This window comes from Acipenser ruthenus, chromosome 7 (assembly GCF_902713425.1).
Source record: "Acipenser ruthenus chromosome 7, fAciRut3.2 maternal haplotype, whole genome shotgun sequence".
Taxonomy (NCBI): domain Eukaryota; kingdom Metazoa; phylum Chordata; class Actinopteri; order Acipenseriformes; family Acipenseridae; genus Acipenser; species Acipenser ruthenus.
The window spans coordinates 51,615,965-51,642,182 of NC_081195.1; the positions used below are offsets into that span (position 1 = coordinate 51,615,965).

The window sequence follows — 26,218 nt, forward strand, 5'->3', positions numbered from 1 at the left end:
GAAACCCTGATCCAGAAAGTGTGTACAGCTATGGCCAAAAGTTTTGTATCACCCCATATAATTAACATAATTTGCTTCATAAAATTGAATAAAACCTGCAAAATAATGTTACGTTAACATATTGAATTACATACCGCGTTGTAGTTTTCCATGTACTTAATGGAAAACTGACAAAAATTTAAAAATGTGACATTTCAAAATCTAACATGAAATACTGTACTACTAGTATGGCTTCCAGAATACTTACATAATGTTTGTAGTTTCTTTGATTACATGATGTTAAATAAATGATCAACATGTTGTAACTAATCATGAATGATTTGGTAAAAAAAAATGTAAGGCTGTCTTAAATGTATAGAATAAAAAAGAAACACAAAGCTATGTTGTTTATTTTCTCATTCAAGATATTTCTAGATATAAGTGTTATAAGAACAGAATCTCACCAGACTCTGGTTATCCGGAAGCATGACAATTATCTGTGCATTGCGGTCCCATATCATTCTCCAGAAATCCTTTATGGTATTTGGAAGTGGCTGCTGAGTTATAATGAACTCACTGCTCTGATGATAGCCCTGAACACAAGAAGAGATGCTGGGGTATTTAAAAATCTTTTGAATGCATTTTATTTTAAATATATTCTCATTAGCAGAATACTTACCATGATAGAGGAGGCATTGATGTAATCTGTACCTTCACCTGATACCGTGGGTAGGCTAACTCTGGATCGCTCAACTTAAAAATAAATAAATAAATACTAAATAAATTGTATTATTTTTCCACATACAAATATAGACAACATTATGTGATAGTTTAAACTCACAAATCAGATATAATTGAAAATGTACATAAATGGTATGGAAAATATAAACTTACAGTATCAAACATTTAAAATAATGATGTAAGTGATATGAACTATTACACACACAGACTGGAGTGTGTTTGACAGTTATGAAGTGACTTTTTTACGGACAGCCGTGAACAATAAATGCAATTATCCAAGACAGCATCGTTTACAACTTACTGGGGATAAGAGATGCACTCCTGTTCTTTTCCCTGTTGCATTGCTTCAGTGCAGTCGAATAGTCACACTGTTTTGCATTGGGCTGACTTAGGAACTGTAACGTGACAAAGATTAATTACAATACTTTCTTATTTTCAGTCATTTAATATCTAAATGTTTAAAATCATGGAGAATTTGACCAAATTAGGTATGCGCTATAAAAAATAATTTTATGTCGGTGAATAAATCAACAATAAATATATTTAGTATGAATCAACCAACATTAATACTTTTAGAGGCCCTTTTATAGGTATGTCACAGATAACAAATATAGAAGAAATAGAATGTTTGATATTACTCCATTGTGCATTTAATATGAGGGTTGATAGTATTCTATTATATTACCTTGAACTGCTTCTCCAGATGGGTTTTTCCTGATGGCCCTGGAGTCAAGAGGGTATTAACATAGGCATGAATGTGACTGGCAGCAACTTCGGTTTCCTTACTAAGGATGGCCTCCACTAGAGTGTCATGAATGAAAACATACTGCTCCTGTTTTAAAAGAAAATATGTATCTTTATTGTGTAAAGGCACAGATGCAGTGTGGGAAAAAAAAATTGTATGCCACTGTTTTGAAATAAATAAATGGTGTTTACTTGGTGTCCGCACGCTGTAATGAGTTTGTGTATGTACGGTGTAGTAACCTTACAAAAAGGTTTAGGGACTACACACAGACTTGTCTAATTTGTTAATCCCAGATATGTTTATTGGTTGCTCTATCGTAGTGATCTCAATTAGGACCAACACAATTCTGGTTGTTATCATATGAGGACTGCATTATTATTTATATTTGAACCCCTATACTGTATATTGACTCTCATAGCAATTTCTGTCCCCTTGACCATTTCCATCTGTAAGCAGAAAACATTTGTGGTGTGGACAGAAGCCTCCATCAACGGTAGCGTATTACTGAGTCCCTGCATCACCAAGCAATACAAGATCACATCATTTAATTATAGGATCAGTAGAGTGTTTTCTTACCTCTGTTTGCACCAAGTAGTTTCTCTGAGTTCGTATATGTTTCAGGAACCCAAGTATGTTTACAGAGCCCTGGTTTTTGATCTGTTGTAACATGCTGTCCAGCACAATGAAAGTACCTGTCCTCCCAACCCCAGCGCTGCAAAATGCAGAAACAGCATTTTCAGCGTACAGTATTCCATGCAGCTTAACTACAGCACCATTTAAAACACTCCATATTACATTAGAGCATACCTGCAATGAACTACAACTGGCCCCATGTCAGTGGTTCTGGCTGCTGAAGACTTTTGCACAAAGGTCAGAACAGGAAGTGTGTACTCAGGAACTCCCATGTCAGGCCACTGTGTGTAGTGATACTGGATAACTGTACGTTCAATATGCCTCCCTTTCTGGGATCCCTGAGAAGAACATGTTATAATGTTACCCTTGAGTAGTACAAATGGACAATGTTTAGATGTCAACAATTACCATTCACAGTGAAAAACAGCAGTTGACTTGCTTTCCCATCCATCCCCCAATATTACCCCAGAAATGTACCTAGAAAATGACCGGTTCCCTGAAAGAGAAGACAACCAACAACAATACCTTTGGGATATGCCTGCCACAGGTTAGGTATTTACTGAGCATTTTATGTCACAGCTGCCGATAGGCCCCTCCGGGGAGTGACGTCCTTGGTCCTGCCTACCGATGGAATTAGTAGTCACTCCGCAGAGATCACGTTCTCTCCTGCATTGAACCCGCAAATGCGAGTGATGCGACCTCGCAAGGTTTGTTGGTCTCTTTCTCTTTCAGGGAACCGGGGTTACATTCGTAACCTATCATTCCCTTTCAATTTGAAGACAACAAACAACAATACGTTTGGGAAAGTATATCAAAGCCGTCACAAGGGAGCAAGAGTGGACAGCAGATGAGGGACGTCTCACTAGCACCAAACTAATCTTAGTGGTGTAACCGTGCAACCTCAAGGACCCTTGTGCCTAATGAAGGCTTAGAGGGATCTACCACATTGAGTTGGTATAACCTGGTGAATGTATGCGGAGTAGCCCAACCAGCCGCAGTACAGATATCAGTCAATGAAGCTCCTCTAAAGAGTGCCCATGACATAGCCACTCCTCAGGTAGAGTGTGCAGCCACCCTCCCAGGTGGGGGTAGGCCGGCATTAGTATACACAGTCGAAACTGTCCACAATCCAGTGGGACAGTCACTGCTTCGAGAGGGCTTAACCCAGGGTCCTTTCACCATGACAGACGAAGAGCTGTTCAAACTGACGCAGCGCTCTTGTCCTATCCACATAACATCTCAATGCCTGAACCGTGCAGAGGAAATTCAATCTCCGATGCTCCTCTGAAGAAAAAGGAGGGGGATGGAAAGCCTATTTCACCGATTGATTCAAGTGGAAAGCCCTAACCACCTTAGGGAGGAAAGCAGGGCTCGTGTGTAATGACACCCTGTTTCCATCATCCCAAACACGTATACAGGAACACCATTTTTGAAAATACCTCCACTTGTAGGCATACAGTGCCCTTGTGGAGGAGGCCCTAGCATTCTGCAGTGTACTGACGACCACATCTGAGACCCACAGTTGGAGTCTGCCCGGTTCCGGGTGCCAGAGAGTGCCTCTCATCTGACTGAGGAGATCCATGCACAGTGGGATCTCCCAGGCCTGGCCTTGCAGCAGCTGGCCAAGATTTGCAAATTCTGCTGAGCCATGTGGGGGCCGCCAGGAGAACTGTTGCCTCTTCTAGGAAGGCCGGGAGAAACGGTATTGGCGGGAATGCATATAAAAGCATTCTGAGCCACTTGTGCGCTAGGGCGTCGATGTCTAGTGGACCGCCGCAGCAATGGAGAGAGAACCATAGGGGGCAGTAAGTCATCTCTGCCGTGGCAAAGAGATCAACTCAGGCCCTCCCAAACCGTTCCCAAATGCGCTCTACCACCTGAGAAGGGGTGGGTCTGAGATCGCAAGCCTTCAGGGGCTCTGCTGGGACTGCTGAGGCTGGGTTGGAGCCTGTCTTTGAGGCTGTCTAGGGCAGTTCCGTGGGAACTGTCTCCTGGAGCACTGCTGTGTTGGAGCCCCACTTCTGACGTTCCCCCGTCCTTGCGGGCGGCCCCGGGTATTAGCTGCCGCGGAAGCCTGTAGGCGGTGCCTCATGTCACCACGTGGCACAGTGGGGAGCAGAACTGTCTGGGTTACCGTAGTTACGGGAGGACGACAGCACTTCGTCCTATCCTGTACCAGAGCACGGGAAGGGAGCATCGCAGCCACCTGTCGAGACGCCTCCCGCTCTCGGTAGGAGTGTTGCAGTATCTCCTCCACTGCTGGCCCAAAGGTATGACCGGGGAGATAGGCCCGTCTAATAGGAACGCCTTGTCCGCATTTGGGACCCTGGCCTGTGACAGCCAAAGCTGTCTGCGTGCCACTACAAGACCCACCAGGCTTCTGCCCAGGGCCTGCCCTTGGAAGCCTGAAATTTGTAGCAGCGTACTGGAAACGAAGAGCAGCTCTGAGGCTACCGGCTCATGGAGGGGAGCCGATCACAGGATGCCATCCAGGTAGGCCATTAGGAGACCTGCCATGTTGGCCAGGCGCGTTACTTGCGCTATGGCTGAGTACGCGTTCTTGTGGTGGGCCTCCGTGATCCTGCATTGGCCATTAGGGCATACAGGGTCCTTGGACAAACCTCCTAATGGAGGGGCATGCACCAGGGCTGCTATGGTGAAATTCACTGGCAGGAATTGTGCTAGTCCCAGTGCCCCCGTGCCTTCCAAGGAGACCAGCGGGGCTGCATGTTTGGAGACGCTCGGCGCAGAGGCTGGTCAGTGCCAGGAAAATTGTAACTCCTCCAGAAAATCCGGGAACACCAGAAAAGACTGGGGGAGGGCAAAGCTTGCGCCGGTCTGAATCAAGATTGCTTCCGGGTCCTCCTCGGTCCGAGACTTCCGTGACCGCCGGTGAAGGTGGGGTTGGTACCGGGGCAGGTGCCTCAGGCTGAGCTGGGGCAGGAGTGGGGAAGAGCCTGTTGCCTGACCAAGTACTCGAGGATCAGGGCCATCTGGCTCTTCAGGTCTGAGATATCCTTGGCCTGCCTACTGTGCCTTGCCCTCTTACTACTTCTCAAAGGAGACCGTGAGCGGCTGCGAGCTTGGTAGGCTGAAGCCTGTGCACAGGGTATGCTCTGTGATGGGCTGGAAGGCAGGTGGAGGAGGGGGGAAGGCGGGGCTCCCAATGCTGCGGAGGGCCCAGCTGAGCTGGCTGAGGAAGCCGCTCCCCGTAAACTCTGTGAGCCTCCTGCGCAGGGTCCGAGGCTAGGACGCTGCACAAATCGAGCAGAACATCTCATCTCCTACTGCTGCATCCCCAAGCACCTGACACACAGGAGGTGTTTGTCCTGTGGGGGAAGCATCCCTCCACAGGACGTGCAAGGGTGAAACTTTGACATTGCAATGCACGGTGTCTGCACTAGGGGGTACTGAGGGGCCGAAGCATTGAGGCCCCAAGGCTCTGGGGCACGAGGCACCGAGGGCACAGAGGGTACCGATGCAGGGAGAGATTGAGCGCCAAGGGCGTCGAAGCACGGAGGCGTCGAGGCTCTGGGACCAAAAAGCGCCAAAGCACAAGGTACCGAGGCCACCAAAGGTATTGATGCAGGGAGCGTCTGAACATCGAAGGCGCCGAAGCACCGAGGCTCTGTGGCACCAGGGGCACCGAAGCACCGAGGCACAGAAGCGCTGAGGCACTGAGGGCGGCGAGCGTCAAGCACCAAGGGCACCGAAGGAGCAAAAGCACTGAGGCACCAAGGCACCGAGGGTACCGAAGGCACTGAAGGCACCAAGCACCAGGGAAGTAAGCACCAAGGTTACTGGGCCATGTGTCTAGTCTGTACCGCATGCAGTCACACAACTGGAGCAGTGCGTAGCTTACAGTGGCGTGGAGCACAGCCTTCAGATACACAGAAAAAAGAGACAGAAAGAGAGAGAGAGTGATCTTTTTTTTATTTTATTTTTTTTGGACCGACACAACAAGGTGGGTGGTCAATTTTTTTTTTTTTTTAAACGGAGAGCAGCATTTCAGATCAGTCCTCAAAAGCCGAGTTTCTGATTCCGGGAAGTAGCAAGCCGACTTCCAGCAATATATTGCAATGGAATTTAGCAGAAAACTCGAAGTGAGAGCTCTTTTGCAAAGAATGAATCATGCAACTGGAGAGGTTAGTTTTATACCTACCTTACCTACCTGATTGTAAGAAGCAAAAGAGAATGTGATCTCCATGGAGTGACTACTTATTCCCTCGGTAGGCGGACCGAGGACGTCAGTCCCTGGAGGGGCCTATCGGCAGCCCTGACATAAAATGCTCAGTAAATACCATATCCCAAAAGTATTGCTGTTAGTCATCTTTAATATATATATATACTCAACAAATATTTTTTATTAACCTTTTTTATTTTGGTGTTCCTCACAGTGAAGTGTCGCTGAGTGTAACAGGCCATGGCTTTAGTACTCTTCACTGACACAAGAAAGCAGCCATATTCTTCATTGTTTTCTAAAGGCCAGTACTGGTCACATTTTCTCTACAGTACAAAAAAAAACATTGGGTATCCATGAAAGTAAATTGCATGCATAAGACAAATAAAGCATACAAAAATAATGCAACTGTGGAAACCCAAAACTGTTTAGAATACAGATTTTTTACCCTGCTCAGCTTAAACCTGTCTTTACTGGGGGAAGCAGATGGATGTTCTGCATGGATGCCTTGTACAGGCTTAGAACACATTTCAAAATGTAAATAAGGGCCTTTACTGTTAAAAATCTGTGAAATAGAAATATGTGATAGGGTGACCGGATTAGTGAGTTCAATTGAAATGTCTCTTAACCTGCCCTCATGAAAGGTTTTGACAGACATGATTACAGTTTAATCTGAAGATAATGAAACAAAGAACTCACTCTTGTTTTCATGCTGTTCCCGGACTGTTATGTACAAGGTGGCTGGCAATTTTCAAAAATATATAAAAATACAGCTACTTTGTCATAAAGACCTAAATACAATGAAATAGCAAGTGGAAAATACATACCCTTCCTTTCTCAACTAGGTTTGTGATCATAACAATAACTCCAACGTTATGTTCCCAGATCATTCTCCAGAAATCTTCAGCTGTTGATTTCAGAGGCCCTTGGGCTGCAATATAGGCTTTTTGTTTGTTGAATCCCTATTGAAATGTAAGGAAGGAGAAGGCTACTCAAATAGAAGGCAATACGTTGTGTGTAAGGTGTCTGTTATTGTTTGGTTCTCGTTGCTCAAACTGTGGGAAATGATAACAGAGTACAATCATACAAAATGTGTTTTAAAGTTTACCTACATCAACATAGTTTGCATTAATGTAATCACTGTGCTTTCCATCTTTTTCAAGAAGAGGTGCAAGTTTTACTCTACTGTGATCATCTGAAATAAAAGGAGAAAAAAAGGAGAAAAAAAAACATTTTAAGTCAAGGTAAAAGCATTTCATAAGAATGATTATTTTATTTATTTTTTTAACGAAAAAGATTATTCTAGTTACTGTGGCGTTTCAAACATTTTCATCCCAACTAGTCATGGTGACAATCCTATAATGCAGTACATTATAATATGCTAAATGCCAATACCCACACACAGATTCATAGCCTGCTTTTCTTAAGATCCTATCCTCGGAGATACATAAAATACAATGCCAACTACTGAAAACATCTCTGTAGTGAATATAAATGTCCATGAACATTGAACATGGTAGGGTGTTGAAGCTTTGCACAACAATGCTGAGAGACATTCTATTAAGAAGTAATTAAATGAAAAATAATATTGTAATACTCCTTTTAAATACTGTCTTAGGTATTTTTTTGTCAAATCTATGCCGAACCATCAAGTGTCCTTAACTGATAACCTTTATCATTAAAAAATGCAGTTCCACATTTAACTTTTTTTTTGCTCTGTTAGACCATATTGAAATGATCAGATCTATTGGAATTTTCTGTAAAATGCTATCAGTATACAAGTAACAAATCAAGTATGAATTTAAAAGAATCTATTGCATACATACATGCTACAATGTTAACGTATCGATTCTTGTTCTTATTATCGGGATGGTTGGAGTTGTCTGATGTGATACCTAAATCGACAGTACAAGTCTGAATTTCCTGTAAAAGAAAAACATATATATCAAAACAATCAGCAAAATCACCCTAGAAGAACAACACTCCTCAATGCAATAAGCATGCAAACATGATCACAGAACCAAACTATCCTACATATAAGTAATCCTATAAACTATTGCTACAGATCTGGAAACAGTAAGAAAGGGTGTCTTACCTCATACAACTCTTTCAAAATCTAATGTGGGAGTGAATGCAAAAAGCACAGCAATGAAATTCAATGACAGACAGTGAGCAACACAAGTGCATGAACAGTACAGTTTTAATGTAACTAAAAAAAGGTGATCACCTTTAATCATGCAGTAACCAGAGTTTACCATGACACGCAGCAAGGCAACAGAACTGCAGCATTTCAAATGCCATGCAATTGACATCATATCACAACAAAGTATGTAAATATAATGAAAAAATGTGCAATTGGCCAGTTGACACATCATGCTTCAAAGCCATTTAACATGAAACAATGCTGGGCTAGACAATACAGTACCAAACAGTTTTAAAAGAAGCTGTACATTTCTAATATTGTTTTCTACAAAAGGAGTGGTCAGAAATAAAGGGAGGAAGGGGGAAGTGAAATTTGTCTGGAAAAATACAGCACATACATTGACTTTTTATTCAAATCCAGGACCTTAAAAAAGCAAAGTCCAAAATCAGATAATGACTAATAGCTAGAGGATGTATCACGTCTCCTTGAATACAACCTGTGCTCAGATTTGATCTACTCAGAAGTCGGGTATTTCTTTTTTCCGCAGCAAGCCCTGTAAAGTGGCCAAGTGACTATATAGCCCCCTGCTCTACTTCATTCAGTGGAATTTGTAATTTGGAGTCGTCTAGGAATGCAACACCACCCTGAAATCAGTACCAAACCACATAAGAGGTCACGAGGACCAGTCCATTAACATGCTGCATTGTAATATTTGTTAATAGTTTTATTTTTCATAAATTATAAAACACAAGAGAAACTTGTGTATAACATACCTCAAATTCTTCAGTAAATCTATTTGTGTCGTGAAGGTCTGCTACGTGTTTTGGAAAGTTTTTCACAGGGATTGCCTCAACATCATCTGAAAAAATAAAAGGTGTTGCTGTTTAAGATATTCATTTTTAATCCATATGTGATGGGGTGGTGAATGTAATTTTAGTCATCAATAACTATAGTATTTGGTGCTTTTTTCCTCAACAGTTTTGATGCAGGAAGGTTAAATAATGCTATATTTTAGTATCAATTATATTTGTATTGGGTTTTTGGATGGCATTACATAAAATGATGGACAGTTTATTTCCAGTCACTAATACTGTACTTGCCACTGTAGTGGTGTACTAATAGTCTCTATGTAATGTTCTGACCTCCATTTCTCATATTAGCTATGTGAAAAAATAACTGTTCTCTTGAAGGAACATGACAATTTATCCTAACAACGACAAAAGGTTTTTATACAATTGGTCATATAATTGAATGAGAATTCTTGTATGTTTATGATCCTAGACTAGTAGGTTATATATAGTGTTAAATCCAGCATTTCAAACTTTCTGCAAACTACAATTTTATCTGATATAGTTATTATCATTCACAGATGTTCAGGATTTTGAACCACACTATCTTTAGGCTGCAGTTAGCAGGAGGAACGCCATATATAAAATGACCCATCTGTTCCAACAACAGATGTGAATAATTAAAATGGAAATGTGGTGAATCATTTACATTGTGCAATGAAAATTAAGAATAATTAGGTTAATCCAAATGCTGGAACATTCTTGGTTTATTTGGAAAGAAGTTTTTTTTCCATCTTTTTAGCAAACTGAGAAATGGTCATTTTATGTTTATTACTTCTTATGAAGGAGTAGAAAAAACAGCATGCAAATACAAATGTAAAATGTCAGTGTCTTGCACAATAAATGTTTATATTTGTAAGGCTTCCATTGCCATTATCAAAACAGTAAAACAGGGACTGGGTTAGGGTTAGGGTTGGGTTGGGTTGGGTTGGGTTGGGTTGGGTTGGGGGGGGGGGGGGGGGGTGGAGAGACAATAAATGGAAAGACTGTCTTTCATGCCCATGGTTCAATAGATCAGCTAATGTGGTGTCAAGGGGACCAGGACATAACTGTAAAAGAGAAGGCAATGCATCAAAACAACAGGTGCCATTGAGGCCTTCATTTTCTTCTGAAATATGGACATAAATAAACAGAACTATAGGTGGTATATTTTCGTCACATGACTGAAAAAAAACAGCTACATGTGCTGTAGCAACATCAGTTCCAACAATACAGATACTTTCATCAAACATACAAACTTTGTCAAACTTAATAAATAAATGTATTTTAGATACATTCACACAAGACCCACTAGGAGCTTGTGGTTATGGAAACTGAAGTTTTACTATATTAGGTTCATGTATAGTAATTACCTAATTAATTACTCTGCAATTATTGGCAATTGTGCCAGGTTAATATAAAGTGTGCCAAAAATGACTTATGATATTATATGCTGTAATGAAAATGACCTCTGTTCAAACCTCTTAAGCTACCTTCTCTTGCTGACAAAAAAAGCATATTTGATGAATAAACAATTTCATTACCTGAATCGGGGAGGATTGGTGTTGATGGTATTGTTATCACTCGAGGTGATGTGTTGTCCTCTAAATAAAAATGAGCCGTCTGAAAGCATTTCCTTGAAAAAGCAAATAACCGGTATTTAAAACATTAAAAAAAAAACTATAGCTGTACAATACTGCAATCTATATAAATATATAATGAGACTGTTATAATCACATAACTAAGTCAGTATTAAATATTAAAAAATAAACCATTTCCTAAATTCATTTACTGTAAGGCAGCAAAGCTATCTTTTGCATTGTTTGCCGTCTTGTATTAACCTTAGTTACCTGTATTTGAAGCAAAAGAAAGAACAAATATCAGACATCCTAAATACAGATTCTCAGGTACAATCAATTATTTCTTGACAAGCTGACATGAGCTTGAACAGGTGGCTTGAATCAAATGAGGCACAATCCCGCTCTGATCCAGATTCAAACTGAATTCCATGTGGACAGACTAATTTATAACCTTGTCTCAGTTCTCCCGTTTGGATGTATTTCATATTTTAAATATCTAAAACAATTTAATGGACTGTAGTCTAAATTACGCAACCAACTTAAAATGTCATTTAAAATATAAAAAAAGCTGTTTAAAAAACACTTTTTTTCCTAGCATTACATTGCAGGAGCTCTAAGCAGCTGTTTGGAAAAGGTTACCATACAGTAGCTGCAATAGCTTACTGTAATTACTGTGTAGGCACCTCATTTTTTCATTATCTGATTTTAATCATTGTTATATTATATATTTAATGCATTGTGTCTTCACGATATACATTTTATCCAACTATTTAATGTGTGCACTTCCAACGTAAGTATGATTATAATTGCTGCAAGGTGTTATTTTCTGTCCACCCTGTGATAGTTATTCATCTCCAGGTTTTCCCACAAGGAAGGAATGGATTTATATGGAAAAATTCATCATACAAAATGATCTTCCTGCAGTCAAGCACATTTGTGTTGAGTATTCTTTAACTCCAAGTCACGAACAACAAACTAAAATATTCATGTTTTATAGAATGATTATTTCTCTTTCATGCTATATTCTAATTGTACTATTAAGTGATTACAGTATGTTACACTACAACAAGACACACTCATAAAGTATTAGTATGTTGGTAAATGCTAAAGACTGGAATCCACGTACTGGTGCGTTATATCTATGTTCTAGTTCAAGACATTAACCTTTTTTCATTTTTTTTTCTTAGTGTTAGTGTAACCAATATTCAATGAACAAAATGATTTCCACTTTTTATTAGTTGATGACAGATTTGGATGCTTAAAAAAGTCAAATATAACTGGTAAAACAAAATGATTTGATCCAAAATAAAAGAACCACAAGCCATTACAAAAACAAAACAAAACAAAAAAACAAGGTCGACAGCTCCCATAAAATCATGAAAAGAAGCCATGTGACAGACCTATGTATGTGTTTTCAACAATATAAAAATCTCAAAAAGGATTACATTCAAAGATTTCTCAAAACATTTAGTTCCAGATTCAATCTTGCCTTCATCACTAAAAGATTGGGTTACAAAATGCACAATGTCATTTGAGAAGAACAATGACTGAACATGCTCAGGATTACTAAAACAACAGCACAAAATCCATTTTACAAGTCCAAATCAAGACTCTAAAATGTATGACATAATGATTTGCATGAATTTTTCAGACCTCTTTCAGTAAAAACAAACATTTACACATACGACATGAAAGAAATGTAATTGTTTTTTGTTATTACAGAGAGGTGGATAAATATTGCATATTCTGTATGCGAAACAACAGGGAAGGGCCTATTAGTGATTTAAAGGATGGTGATATACAAATCCGCTCTTGTTCAGACCAATGAAATAGGCGCCTCAAATATATGGTTTCAAGATGACTTGGCATGTAACCACAACGTGGAGAACATTCAGCATACAGAAATTCAGATTCTTTCTGGTGCACAAAATAGGGAATTCAAATGTACTAAATGTTCTAAAATGTTCTAGATCAGGGGTGTCAAACTGCAGTCCTGGAGGGCTGCGGGGTCTTCTGCTTTTAATTTCATCTTAAGCTCTCAATTAACATAATGTATCTAATTGTGTGTTCAATTTGACATTTTTCATATTTTTCAAGGTCTTCTACAGTTGATGATTTAAAAAATGCACTTAATTCAAAGTACACTACCGATGAAACATTGTCCAGCTAATCAAGTAATTAGACCAATTAAGTAATTGAGAGCTCGGGTGGAACGAAAGCCAGAAGACACTGCGGCCCTCCAGGAACTAAGTTTGACACCCCTGTTCTAAATAGACTTTGTAAACTACAGATCAAAGCATACAGCCAATTTTAGATTTAATTATTGTTAAAAACGATATTCTGAAAAAGCGGTAACACTTGATCTGTTATAAAACAACAATAAAGCATCTATAAAAGTGTAATAAATTGTTTAAAAAATGATATTAGACATTAATATTAATACTAAAAACAGGCCTTATTATTACTATAATATGACATGCAGTTTTACACTACTAATTCAGTATGGATATCAGTACACTCAACAGCAACTGTGGGTCAGTTTATACTGTAGTGAAAAAGTAGTCCCGATAAGGAAGCCTTGAGAATACATAACTTGCCAGTGCTTAAAGGCAAACTCTGAACCACACAAGCTGCAACTAAAAGCCACTATAATTATTTAATTTACAATTATATACAAAACCAATCTAGCATTGTTAAGCAACGTAGCACAATTACTAAACGATCAACCACCTTGCTGAAAAATTCTAATTTAGAAATGTTAGAATTAAAAGAAGAATGAAAATGAAACTATTCTTTTTTTAATTTTCTGATGTAAAATCTAAAATAATTACCAATGTTTCAAGGAAAGCACATGACAGCGATTTGGTACAGCTCATACAGAGAGTGCTAATATATATTTAATTTAACTGTCTCGAATGAAGTGAAAATGATAATACATTAGTTTCAGCTTATCATTTGGCTGTTTAACATAGGGACATGTTTTCCATTTTCTGCAGCTAATAGAAAATTGCTTATTAAAACCATGGTTAAATGTCAATTAAAATTATTTTGCAAGAATTTTCAGAATCTCTTTCCATTATTGGGGGGTTAAGAGCTTCCTACTGAAGCTAATTTAAAAGCTAAAACATCACTATTTCATTTTGCACAATATCAGTATTTATACTGTGGTTCCTAGTAATATAACACTATGATCTATAGGGTTTGTGTGTGAAAGATTTGATAAGCCATCACAAAATGAAAACGACTGCCACCTAACAGTTAAACTTACAATGCATTGCCATGGAATGCTTTGATGGGTATAGAGAATGCACTTTTAATGTCTTGTGGTATTTTTGTTTTTAAAAGCATGTAAACAGGCAGGCAGGCAAGTCCTGTTTTAAATATTTAAAACAGCTGAAATATTTAGATGTGCAGATGCTTAGAACAACTTAATAGAACACTTGTTTTTTTTTTTTAAGTTTCAAATCTCACAGTGATAAGAATAAACAGATTGGGCCACTTTTAGTTTTATATATTCTCCTATCCTGGAAATTAAAAATTTTAAAGGTCACAATAATTAGTAAAGAAAAATGTAACCAGTGCCATCAAACAGCTTTAAAAAAATGTTTTACTTGTGCTGTAAATGAGAACCTACCTCCAATATATGAGAATCCCCACTAGCACCATTAGACAGAGAAAGGTGAGAGTTGACACCACCACCAGAGGGACAATTGCCCTTTTCTCTTTTTCAACACTTTCTGCTAGACCAATGCGGGATTCGTGGCTGCTGTTGCTGGCTTCTGTAGGTGTAGAACATTTACATTTTAGACATTTAAAGGTTAACCTTCATTTTTTCAGCACTGCATTTACTTACATATTTTTGCCTTCTCATACACAAAAATTGTATACTACCATTTGCAAACCAGTTAAAATGTTTTGTGAGTAGAGATTAAGAACAGAAAGAGAGCAGACATGCAAACATTCATTAAGAACTTACCTTAAAAAAACTGAAGTAACAATCTATATAATGGTTCACCCAATGTAAAATGAGAGAGACAAAAACTGCTGAAGCAATATTTGTTGTACAGGTGCTTTCATTAAGATGAATAAACAGAAGGTTAACTGCTTTTTCTAAATTGAAAATGGCAATTTACCCAGAACCTGGTTAATTAAATGTACTGTATCAGTAAATGCAAAATATAACGTTTTAAAACCAGGTAATTGGCTAATTACCTGGTTTTAAACATTTGTATGGTATAAAAAACATTTTTAAACACCAACAATCAATAACAGTAATGCATCAAACATCAATTATTTTTAGTTTTTAAATAAATAATTTTAAAATTCTTACCTAAAAGTGATTTTTTATTCATTAACAAGTGAATAAAAAAATCTCACGGCTTCAGAGAAACATTTTGTTGAGCATGCATCCAGCAAGTGTAACCACAAAATGGGATCATAAATGACTGTTAAAGCCTAACTGTGAAAGAAGGCTAAATTGGACACATGCAGGTTTAATAGGATGTTGGGATTGCACTTTGTTGTTGTAGGTTAGGACAAAACACTACTGTACACACAAAAAGGTTAATTAAGCCACCCATCACCCCACAGATAACTCTAGGCAGGCATGCTTCTATCATCTTCTATCACTAATTCATACACAATGATTGAACTCCACTGAAACCTCTGGAATGCCAGGGCATAAATGATTTGCTTAATGAATCCAGAGTAATGATGAGTGGGTTAGTGTCTTTATAGTACCTGTCAGCTTTAGTCAGTAGTGTGCATTGAGTGTGGAAGGAGCCTGCTGCCATCTAGTGGATTTCTATTGCCTAAAGTGTTTTTTAGGATTTTGCTACCATCTACTGGACATTTGTTGCACACCTAATTCAGCACATGTTGGGTATACATTATCATTGTAAAAGCCTTGTATACGGGTTGTCTTCATTTTTTTCTCTCTAATAAAACAGAATAAATAAATAAATAAATAAATAAATAAATAAATAAAGTATATTACATACCCCAAGACCTGAAGAAATGTAATGATTGGACATAAGTTTAAATGTGGCAAATTAGTGTTTGTTAAAAGCTTTATATAACCGTTATTTAGCAAATACTTGGCACATCACCATATTTTATAATCCTACTGCAACCGGGTTTCCAATGTAAGATTTGTATTCATACACTGCATATATAATGAACTACACAGGGTATAGAAATGGACTACAAAAAAAGCATTGCAGAACACAGGCTTTGCTGTTTTTTGTTTGAATCCATATTTAAGCTTTTTTGCATTTTGACACTATGAACGACTATGAAGTTATTAGGTTGGCTACTGAAAGAGGTCATGGTAGTCATTTTTAAGTTTGATGCATGTTACATGATGTTACTACATATGACTACATAACCCCCAATCCTTACCTTACCCATGTCACAGACAGGGATATAAATGAATTTTAGATTTCTGTTGACGGGGACACATAGGTTAGTAATTCCAATACCCAGTGTGCAGACATTCACGGTTTAGTGGCATCATGCATTTTTTTTTTCCAGCAGCCAGAAACTGTATCATGACTAATCTGGCTCAGAAACATTGAACACAACTGCAGCGATCCCACTAGTTAAAGACGGTGCATAGGGCTGTAGCACTCTTGGTAATAAGTCTGCTTTACCTGCATCAGCTGTACCTTCTGAGTCCCTGTCAGTGTAGTCAGGAATACTGAAATCTGAAGATGTTTCATTATCGTTGAGGCTCTCTGAGGTTCCCTGACCAGAACCACTTTCTTCATCTGTGTTGCCTAAAGTCCACGTTGTAGAGTCTTTTGTGGTTGATTTTTCTTCAAAACGATCAGTCTGATTATCATTTTCAAATGGGAACGGAGAAGAATGTTGTTTCCCATTCAGTGTGTCTGAGGCCGGAGTCAATTCCAGGTCATAATTTTCATTCAGCGTTGGGTCTGATGTAGCAAGTGCTTTAGTTGTAGCTGTCTTTGCATAGGAACGTGTAATTAATTCAGATGTAACATTTTGACTGCTTTGGTTCCTTGTGGTAGTGGATGTCTGCCTTTCCTGCTCCTGTTCTAATTCTTCCTGAGATTCTATATCAAGTGATGGACTAGAAGCACTGCTTACAAACTGGTCATCCTCAGTAACTGGGGGTCTGGATTCAATATCAGGACTGACAGTGGGAGACAAAACTGAATAGGGATATGAGGGAGTTGCCAAAGAGATGAGCGTTATTGGGCTCTTACTGTTGGCTGTGGCAGCTGTAATAGAAATGTACGTATCACTATCAGAATCAATAGACAAGTGGAGCTCAGAAACAGGAAAAACCGGAGCAGGCACATCACTGGAAAACACCTCGTTTTTACCCAAGCTACTGATTGAATCCACTGTGCCTAAATATTCTGTGGGTAATATTGATACATCATCAATAGATAATACAGGGGTAGAATCTATTGGCAGCTCGTGGGACAAGGAGACAGGGGTACTATAATGCTGCCACACAGTTTGATAAGAGGTTGCTTGACGATGTATAATGCTATCAGAAACAGCAAACCAAACAGAACCATCTGCACTGGTCACACCAGTTGTACTTTGAGCTGGATCTTCTATTAAAACATGACAGCTTGACACACATTTGCAAGGTGCAGGTGGTACATTGTCAATGGTGGGTGTAGAGGTAGCGTGCAGCTTTGATGTCTGATATTTCACATCTGGTACAACTGTAAAATACATCTGACTGAAGACACCTGTAGAGGCATCATGCAGAAATGCCTCACTGTCTTTAAGGCCTCCATCAGACACATGAGAAACTGTATCACTGGATAATGTTGAGGCAGGATCTAGCAGTGCTTTGTTATTGAGAGTGAAAATGGGAGCTTGCAGCAATTCTTCTGTGCTTAATGTAAAAGATGTCCCCTGAAATAATTGTTCAGTGCTAGTGCTAAAAACAGTATGAAGAGAAAGCATAGGCTGAAGTGCTAAAGTGGCTGTACCTGCAGAAGCATCATTAGGTGAGCTGTCAGAGAAGTTACCAGTGCTGTCAGCAAGTGCATCAGTAGCGGTGACATGGCCCACCTGAGAGGCTGTATCACTAGAATAGGGAAGCAGTGTGTCTTGCAATAAAAAAGGTGTACTGCTGTAGTGCGATGGGTTAATTTGAGTCCTGCTGTCAGTGTGAAGCATATGAGTAGAATCAGGGGTGGTCAATTTTAGAACAGAAGTGAAGGCGGGAACTTGAAGCAGTGTCACATCCTTACTAGCACGGGGGAGTTGAGAAAACATATCACCTGTTAATACAGATTCTGCATAGACCAAAGTATGGTTAGTTTGACCCACTATTTGACTTTCACTAGAACCCACAGCATAAGAAACAAGCGACTCCCTACCAGTGAAGGTAGGAGAAGCCACAGTCAGAGTAACATCACTGGATAAAGGAATAGACTGAACAGGTGAATCAAAACTGGAAAACATAGCGGTTTCATGTTCAGTAGCACTGGTGAAAGATTTAGTAACTTGAAGAAATCTCCAGTCAGAGTCAGAAAATAATAGTGAAGTGCCAGGTGAATCAGGTAAAGTTTGAAGGGGTAGGGTGTCACTAGATAAAGTTAAGGTAGGCATAAGTACTGTATCAACCTTGGTCATAGATGTTGCATGAGACAGTACACTGTCACTGGAACCCATTTTACTTTTACTAAAAGTCTCAGTCTTACTGTCAAACACAGAGGTCTCAGTTAAAGCAAGGGTAGCCTGAGCAGATGACATGCTGGAGGAGAAAGCGAGGGTAGGCTGAAGAAACAGATCACCATCAGACAACATCAGTGTAGCATGCAGGGGCACTCTATCAGCTTCAGGTGTAGCTTGCTGAAACACATCTCTCTGAGAAAAGCCAATACTACTAAGAAGCAAGTCAACAGTGGGAGCAGTGTGGCTTTCAGACAACACATCTCTAGATGAAGGAAGGGTGGGCTGAAGCAACAAATCAACACTGGGCAATACAGGAGTGACATGCAGGGAACTTGGATAATCAGAAGCAACAGGGGTAGCTTGATTCAACATCTGGGTATCAAACAATGCTGGGTCAGAGTGGAGGAAAATGTCACTAAGAGGGGAGCCAGAGGTAGTTTGAAGTGGAATCTCACCATTAAATACCGGTTGAGTTGTCTGAGAGAGAACTTCACTGCCAGCAGAAGTAGATGGCTGTTGGACACCTGGCCCCGAACTTGTAGAATACAGCAATACCTCAGAGGTAGGACTGAATGAACCTTTAGGAAATGAAGTACCCTGAAAAACCATCTCACCACTGGTGTAAGGAGTGGTTACATGACGTGTATCTTCATCCCTTGTATCACTATAACGAATCTCACCATCAGAGGGCACCTCAGAACTAACAAGAGGAGCTGTGGCGTTGCCAAAGGTGTCACCCTCAAAATCTGTAGTTTTGGGTGAAATCTCATAGCTGGTAGAATTTGCAACATCTTCAGAATTAATATCAGTAACAACAGTGTTGTTTAAGTTTACTGGGAACATTCCGACAGCATCTTGAGTTGCAGGGGTTTCTATGTCTTCTGATGCTTCCGTGACATAGGGCGTTACATTTGCATCTGAGATGGTCGTTGTAAACTTGGGCAGACTAATGGTTGTTGCTTGGGGTCCTGTTTCGGCATCTGTAAAAATGTCATCTTCATGTTGGAAGGATGTAGAGGTATCATAACCTTCAAGCATTTTCCCTGGTTCGGTGAAAGTGATATCCTTCTCAGTAGGTGATGTTACAGTTTTGGTCTCAGGGTAAAAGTCAGCAAGCCTGTCAGTTGCTGAAGTCTCACTGGCCAAAGAGTACGTTTCTTCGGTTTCAGGTGTATTTCTTGTACTCACTTCCACATAGCTTTCAACAGAATAGTCTTTGGTGACAGCATTGCTGGGTCTTGTTTTCTTCTCGCTTTCAGGTGCTACAGTGGTAGGCCTTACTGTTTCTGTTTTCTCACTGACCACATTTGTCCGGTTCTCAGCACTTGTAACTGGTGTGTCTGATGCCGCCTGTAGAAATGAAAAGAACTGAGCAAATCGACTGAACTCTTAATTACCTCCTAAGAGGCTGGTCCATCCAGGGCTGATGGTCAGGTTAGTCTCAAATTAACAATGCTTGTGCCAACCTGGATTAATATCATGCAACTAACAAAATATATAAATTAAAAACACAATTGAAGATTGCATATAAACTATACAAGTATTCAATCACAGAAGACCAGAACATGAAAGGTTTCATCTTGTATTTAAACAATTAATTGTCTTTGGTAAGCATGTTATTTTGTTATAGAAGCCAGTTTCCAATTTTTACCTCAAATTCATCAGTTGCATCTTCAGTGTCATTAAAATCAATAACGGGGTCAATCTCTGAAAAATAATAAAAAAAATAAACTTTAAAAAAATGGATCTGAGCTTACAGCTCAGAAACAGAAATCCAGTTAGGAGTTTTCTAGCTATTAGTGTAAAATCAAAGTAAAATACTACAGTATTTTGTCTTTTAAATCTTGAGTCTGAGGTTTTCCATGGTGGTGTTCTTATACAAGGACATTATAACAGATACCTTCCCTGAAATAGATATATATATATATATATATATATATATATATATATATATATATATATTGACTGTAAATACATACCATACCAAATGTGTATATTTGGTACTTTTTAGTCAGAAAAGTAATGGCTGAATTGAGGCAATTTTGTAGCACTTGGCACTCGAAGTTTGGGGACATTTCAGCAGCCATTCTTGTAATTTTTAATTATGTTATTACAAAAATGTATATTATTTTTATAAATCTAGTAAATAATTAATTCAACTAAATTCTGTTTCCATAAGAATCTACTTTTTACAAATATTGTAGATTCCAGTGCCTTTGTGAAAGTTATGTGAGTTTATTAGTTTAACAACCTTTTTAGCAAATCACACAACATTCTAACAACTTATGTTCTTTACGATATTAATTATTAATATAATTTTACAGATTTGTAGTACTGAGGTAATATTAATTCTAGCAGGTAGATTCTATGACCTATGCTATTTCCTTCTTTATAACACTATTCAATCAATTAAACTAGACACACCACTGTATGTCACCATATAACAGATAAATAATGTGAGTGTAATATCAGTAGGGTATTCCTAGTAAATATTGCAAATATAATGCATGTCGCTTAAGTTGGTACAGTGTATTTTTTTTTTTTTGTTGAAAATATAATGAATTGCTCTTACCTTTGTTGGTGTGACTATACTAGAGAAAATGTTGTTAAGATTCCCCAGGTTCTTAGTAGAACTACTGATGGTGAGCCATTGAAGAAAATGATTAAATATTTAACATCCTAACTAATGACTGGTGAAGAAGAATGTAGCAGTTTACATACGAACACTCACATGGGCACATACAGTACTGTATATTACACCAAGGCAGGCACAATTACAGTGTATGTGCTACATATCATCACTGTGTACACTGTGTACATAATTCAATGTAATATTATATATATATATATATATATTATTTCATTATACTGTATATATATACAGTGTGTATATATATATATATATATATATATATATATATATATATATATATATATATATATATATATATATATATACTGGTAAAGTTCCAAGCAAGTCATTCAGAATAAAATACAATATTAATACTATTGACACATGCATTGGCTTTGAGCAAGAAAATAGGTAGTAACAGTTTTTCAAAATTCAAGCGATTCAAGAAACAGGAAGTCTGTGTATACACCATAATACATTCAATAGACATTTACAGTGTAATGTAATTTTAAAATCCTTGAATGTGACCAAAAATACAAATAAAACCCAACAAAATGTGCATAATACAGACGCACGTTGTTATTTTTCCACAGAATAATGGACGATAGACAAAGACAAGCCTTGAAATCTTATGTCCTAAACATCTTTTTATGTCAGTAAATATGGAGAAAATCACATATTACTAAATAAATACTATTGATATTCAGAACACATTTTAAATGTAAAAGTATTATTACTGATTAAAGGACAAATATGCATGCGACACAAACATGGTGCCTTGCTGAAAATCAAACATTAAGAATCAAGGGGAATCCCACCACCATTCATTTAGAAGATATTTATTTCAAAAAATCATATGCAGTTTCAAATTGTTATATTCAGTTTGAAATTGAAATTACACCTCTAATACACTTTTAAGTGTACAAATCCTTGGCTGCATATATTTTTAGAACATAAATGAGACCCTGATTAGACAGAAACTGGTTTGCAAAGGAATAATGGGGATGCATTGCAATCCTGTAGCTTTTGCTTTCTATCTCAAAAAGTAACAAAATAAATCATATAAAAATGTTGCATGATACGGTCAAGCTTACCAGGATCATCCAAAGGCATATCAACTATCAGCTGATCACTGTGTCTCCCGTATAGTCCATTTAAACACACAGCAACCACCTGGATTACATAACTTGCATTGTCCGTCAAATCATTTATAATAGCACCCTAAAAAAAAAAAAATCCATGGATTTTAGTAATTTAGAGAAATTTCAGATTGTTCAGAAAACAAGAAAACAACATTTAGTGGCTGATGTAAGGATATGTGCAAAGTGATTTGCGGCTGCAAAACATACCTATATTGCGGCCAAAATCTGTGTTTTGCATGCGCAAACCGTGTTTAGCAGTCGTAAAGTGGGACTTTAGTGGCTACCAAAAATGCGGAATATGTAAAGAATGGGCTACCAAATTAGCACTTTGCCATTATTAATCCATTTAAATGATATTGAACTGTATTCAAATGAAGAAAATAAAATGGAATTGGGCGGGGTCCTGGAATACCAGGCGGGTGCAAACATTATAATGAGATGTAAGGATTTTGCCTTGCACTTGGGCAATTGCTGACCCTCCAAAAACTTTGCACCTCTTACAAGGAGCTGTATAAAACCACACACTTTCAGAGACATGTCATTGGCCTCAGGATGGCTGCTGTGGTATACTTACTGATGTGGTGACACTTAGCTCTTGTTGAGGACAGTCTGGAAAACCTTCAGAGGAGAAGGGCAAAATGGAGAAGACCCTGTATATCCAAACTCGGGGTAACTTTATTTGGGATGCTGGAGGATGCGGTGGTAAGGTGTTATCGTCTCACTCCGCAGGCCATCCTAGACCTAATAGCTGAATTTCACCTTTTCATCACCTGGTTGACTGTCCTCCTGGTAGCACTGACAGCATCGACTTTCTCCACTATAGAGGGCCATATGGCCTCTGGTAGCATAACTGATACTGGCTGAGGCTTTTCCAAATAACTCAGTTTCATGCTGAGTGACCTCAGCCGTAAGGACTCCTCCTCGGAAAACTTTTATTTTATCTTCCTGTGCGCCGAGGACTTTGCTGCCCTTCCTATGACATCGACACAACATTTTGATGGACTGTAAGTGCAGCATCAAAATAGGCCGATGCACAGACGGCGCTCATTGCAACCCTCATTTAATGTATTTGCATTGTGTTTTACTGTTTGTATTTAATGCACGATGCCCTGTATTTCACTGTATTTAATGTATTATACATTGTTCCTCACTATCTTGTAAAGCGCTTTGTGATGGTGGTCCACTATGAAAGGCGCTATATAAAATAAATATTGATTGATTGATTGATTATTGCAATTGTTTCCTTACATCAGCCCCTTAATGGACTATTTACAAAACTTCATCCACAACTATAGAAACACTCAATGTTTGGAATATGTAGTATTACTAAAAGAAACATACAATTCTTTGACAAACATTTAACTAGAAGACACTGAATGTGTGTCACAGAACTGTATACATTGTATAAACCTTAAACTTTTTTTTATTAATTGGGGACGTAATGTAATTTACTATCCTGTAAAAATGTCTTTGATTGATCTCTCCCTTTGCAACTGTGCACACTTTAGTTAAACTAAAACCACTTTATCATGTAGTCTCAGAAGCCATATGTTACAAAACCAAACTTTCCTTCTTTTATTCTGCAAAGCGTAAAGAACATCACATTACCATATCCTGGTCTCCATCAGTCAGGTGTTCATGCTTGGTTTGGTGTTCTCCTTCAAGTCTCTGATAAAACACTGCATATCTTTCAATGAATGAATCATACACAGCCCGTGGCCTCTCCCACATCACCAGAATACTTGTGTAATTCTTTGGATCAGCCTGGACATTTTGTGGTTCTGAGCTGCAAACTTAAGGTAGATGAAGAAAAATATTAATGTTTTTTTTTCTTTTTTTTATTATTATTACATTATCCAGCAAATACCTGATTATTTCCCCATGTGATAAAAACACTGCAGGGATACAGAAAACAACATGGGTCTAAATACCACACCACTTAACTCTAATTTAACAATCCTGTTTAATCCTGTTGATGTTTCCCTTATTAACTTCACTAAATACAATAAAAAATACAGTGGATAGGGAGGATCAAAACAGAGGCTGTAGATTATTACAACAGATCCCCTATAATGTATGTAGTATTTTATTATTGCATACTGTAGTTGTATACAAGCTGCTTGGTTCAGAGGTTTTACAGATATTTCCAAGTCAGACTGCAGTAAACAACTGGCCCCAACCCTCAGAGCTTAACTTTGCATAACAGTTCAAAGCACTCATGTGGCAAATTATTGAGATGTGACATATTCAAAGAGGGTTCTTGATTAGTCTTTCCAAATATTTGAAAAGACATAACTTATGCATGGGAACTATTCAGAATAACTAGTAAGGAATAACTAGTGTAATTAAAAATGCAGCCTGTTAGTCTAGTTTGCATGTAAAAGTGAGATAAGGTTAAGCTAATTTGTATGCAAGGAGTATTTATCACAAAGTTATTGTTATTATAGACTCCCTGTAAAACAAACAAAAAAATGACTTCTTCGTCACTTCTAGCTTAAAGAGTAAGTAGCGAGGATCCGAAAAATAATGCGTTAAACGTCCTCATGTGTTGCTACAACTTTTAAATAACGTACCGGCAATTTTTCTTTTCATTGTTAACATCCTGGCAACTTTTTACACTTTTAACTTTAAATTCTGCTTTAATGCTTTTTTCAAAATGTCCTCTCTAGTGCACTGGGGCTTGAGATCTGTTCTCTAAATTGCTGCAAGAAGAGCGATTAAAAAAAAAAAAACATAACAAGTGCTCTGGCTTTTCTGTTCTGTATCACATCATGGATCATTATTGCTGTGTTACCTGTTTGACAATGTGGGCAGAGCGGGCATTTTGAAAAGAGTTTTTAAACAGACTTTAAAGTTATAAGTGTAAAAATTTGTCAGGATGTTAACAATGAAAAGAAAAATTACAGGTACGTTATTTAAACAGTTGTAGCGATATGTAAGGTGGACCAATGTTAGGTTGACAAATAAACTTGCAAGGTTGACAAATTAACTATTTTTAAACACGTATGTCCAGGTGGTACTAAAAGGAAGTAATATTAAGTATTACTTTGTTTTTAACTTTAGGTGTTCGTCAAAGAAAAACATTTTAAGCATTGGAAAAACATAGCATATCACATACAAGTATATATTTTCCTTTTAAATAGTTTTATATAATAATCCTAATGAAATTACTGCCTCACACATACCAGACACCTTTGGTGCCCATCCTTTAAGATTATCCTGAAACAATCTACCAATCCTGAACACAAGAGGGTAGTCAAAACTAGACATGTAACATTTTGCTACAAAGTACAGGAATACCGTTTTCACAATCAATGAAAATAGTGGCTGGGGTTTCATGAAATCATTCACAGTGGCTAATTAAGAATAATGGTACTCCAGAGTGTTGTGATGTGCTGAAATATCACAATGGTTGTGGGAGTTAAGAGGCACGATGCCGTAGAGTGCCTCTAACCCCACTGTTGTGATATTTCAGCACATCACAACACTCTGGAGTACCATCATTCAATTACAAAACAGCATTTATCATCGTTACTTATTAACAACCTCATTCGGTACTTACACTCTTCAGAATGATTTTCATTTGTGCGTCCTTCTGCTGTTTTAAAAAAAGAATGTCCCAGTGAGCGCTGCTGACAGGTACTACATTTGTTACTTTACAACTAGTAACTAATTATTGATCCCGTGTGCACTGTGTAATATAATTGTATTTTGCTGGAGAACGTTACATTGATTTTTAGAACAGTTGCTATTGAAAGAGGACAGTGCAGATGTCTGTGTGGAGGGAGGAGTTAGCAGTATGGACCGTTTGAATTTTGTTGCTTCGCTGCCACACTGCCAGTAAGTATATGAGACCAAGTCTTTCTTTCTTCATGGCTTGCTTGCCAGTAGCTTCTGATGGATGCCTTATTTTTTTGTAACCCCTTATGGACATTATGTACTGTGTTT

General features: G+C 38.2%; 1 protein-coding gene across 6 annotated transcripts in view; it reads right to left on the reverse strand.

Annotated features, from left to right (window-relative positions):
• The window catches only part of LOC117415597 (receptor-type tyrosine-protein phosphatase zeta-like), a 60,448-nt gene that overhangs the window by 2,282 nt on the left and 31,948 nt on the right, over positions 1-26,218 (reverse strand). The window contains exons 9-27 of one of the 6 annotated variants that reach the window (XM_034026146.3): positions 25,833-25,868; positions 23,879-24,063; positions 22,223-22,349; positions 20,148-20,203; positions 16,480-19,846; positions 14,463-14,607; positions 10,793-10,884; positions 9,195-9,280; positions 8,374-8,394; positions 8,105-8,201; positions 7,391-7,473; positions 7,106-7,240; positions 6,470-6,604; positions 2,273-2,436; positions 2,042-2,177; positions 1,406-1,552; positions 1,022-1,115; positions 659-732; positions 444-572 (exon numbers count right to left, since the gene is read on the reverse strand). In XM_034026146.3, coding sequence (XP_033882037.2) covers positions 444-572; positions 659-732; positions 1,022-1,115; positions 1,406-1,552; positions 2,042-2,177; positions 2,273-2,436; positions 6,470-6,604; positions 7,106-7,240; positions 7,391-7,473; positions 8,105-8,201; positions 8,374-8,394; positions 9,195-9,280; positions 10,793-10,884; positions 14,463-14,607; positions 16,480-19,846; positions 20,148-20,203; positions 22,223-22,349; positions 23,879-24,063; positions 25,833-25,868 — 5,309 coding nt within the window. Of the gene's footprint in view, positions 1-443; positions 573-658; positions 733-1,021; positions 1,116-1,405; positions 1,553-2,041; positions 2,178-2,272; positions 2,437-6,469; positions 6,605-7,105; positions 7,241-7,390; positions 7,474-8,104; positions 8,202-8,373; positions 8,395-9,194; positions 9,281-10,792; positions 10,885-14,462; positions 14,608-16,479; positions 19,847-20,147; positions 20,204-22,222; positions 22,350-23,878; positions 24,064-25,832; positions 25,869-26,218 lie in introns of those variants that run through there. The other 5 variants (XM_034026148.3, XM_034026147.3, XR_009329179.1 and 2 more) reach the window with 5 other exon arrangements.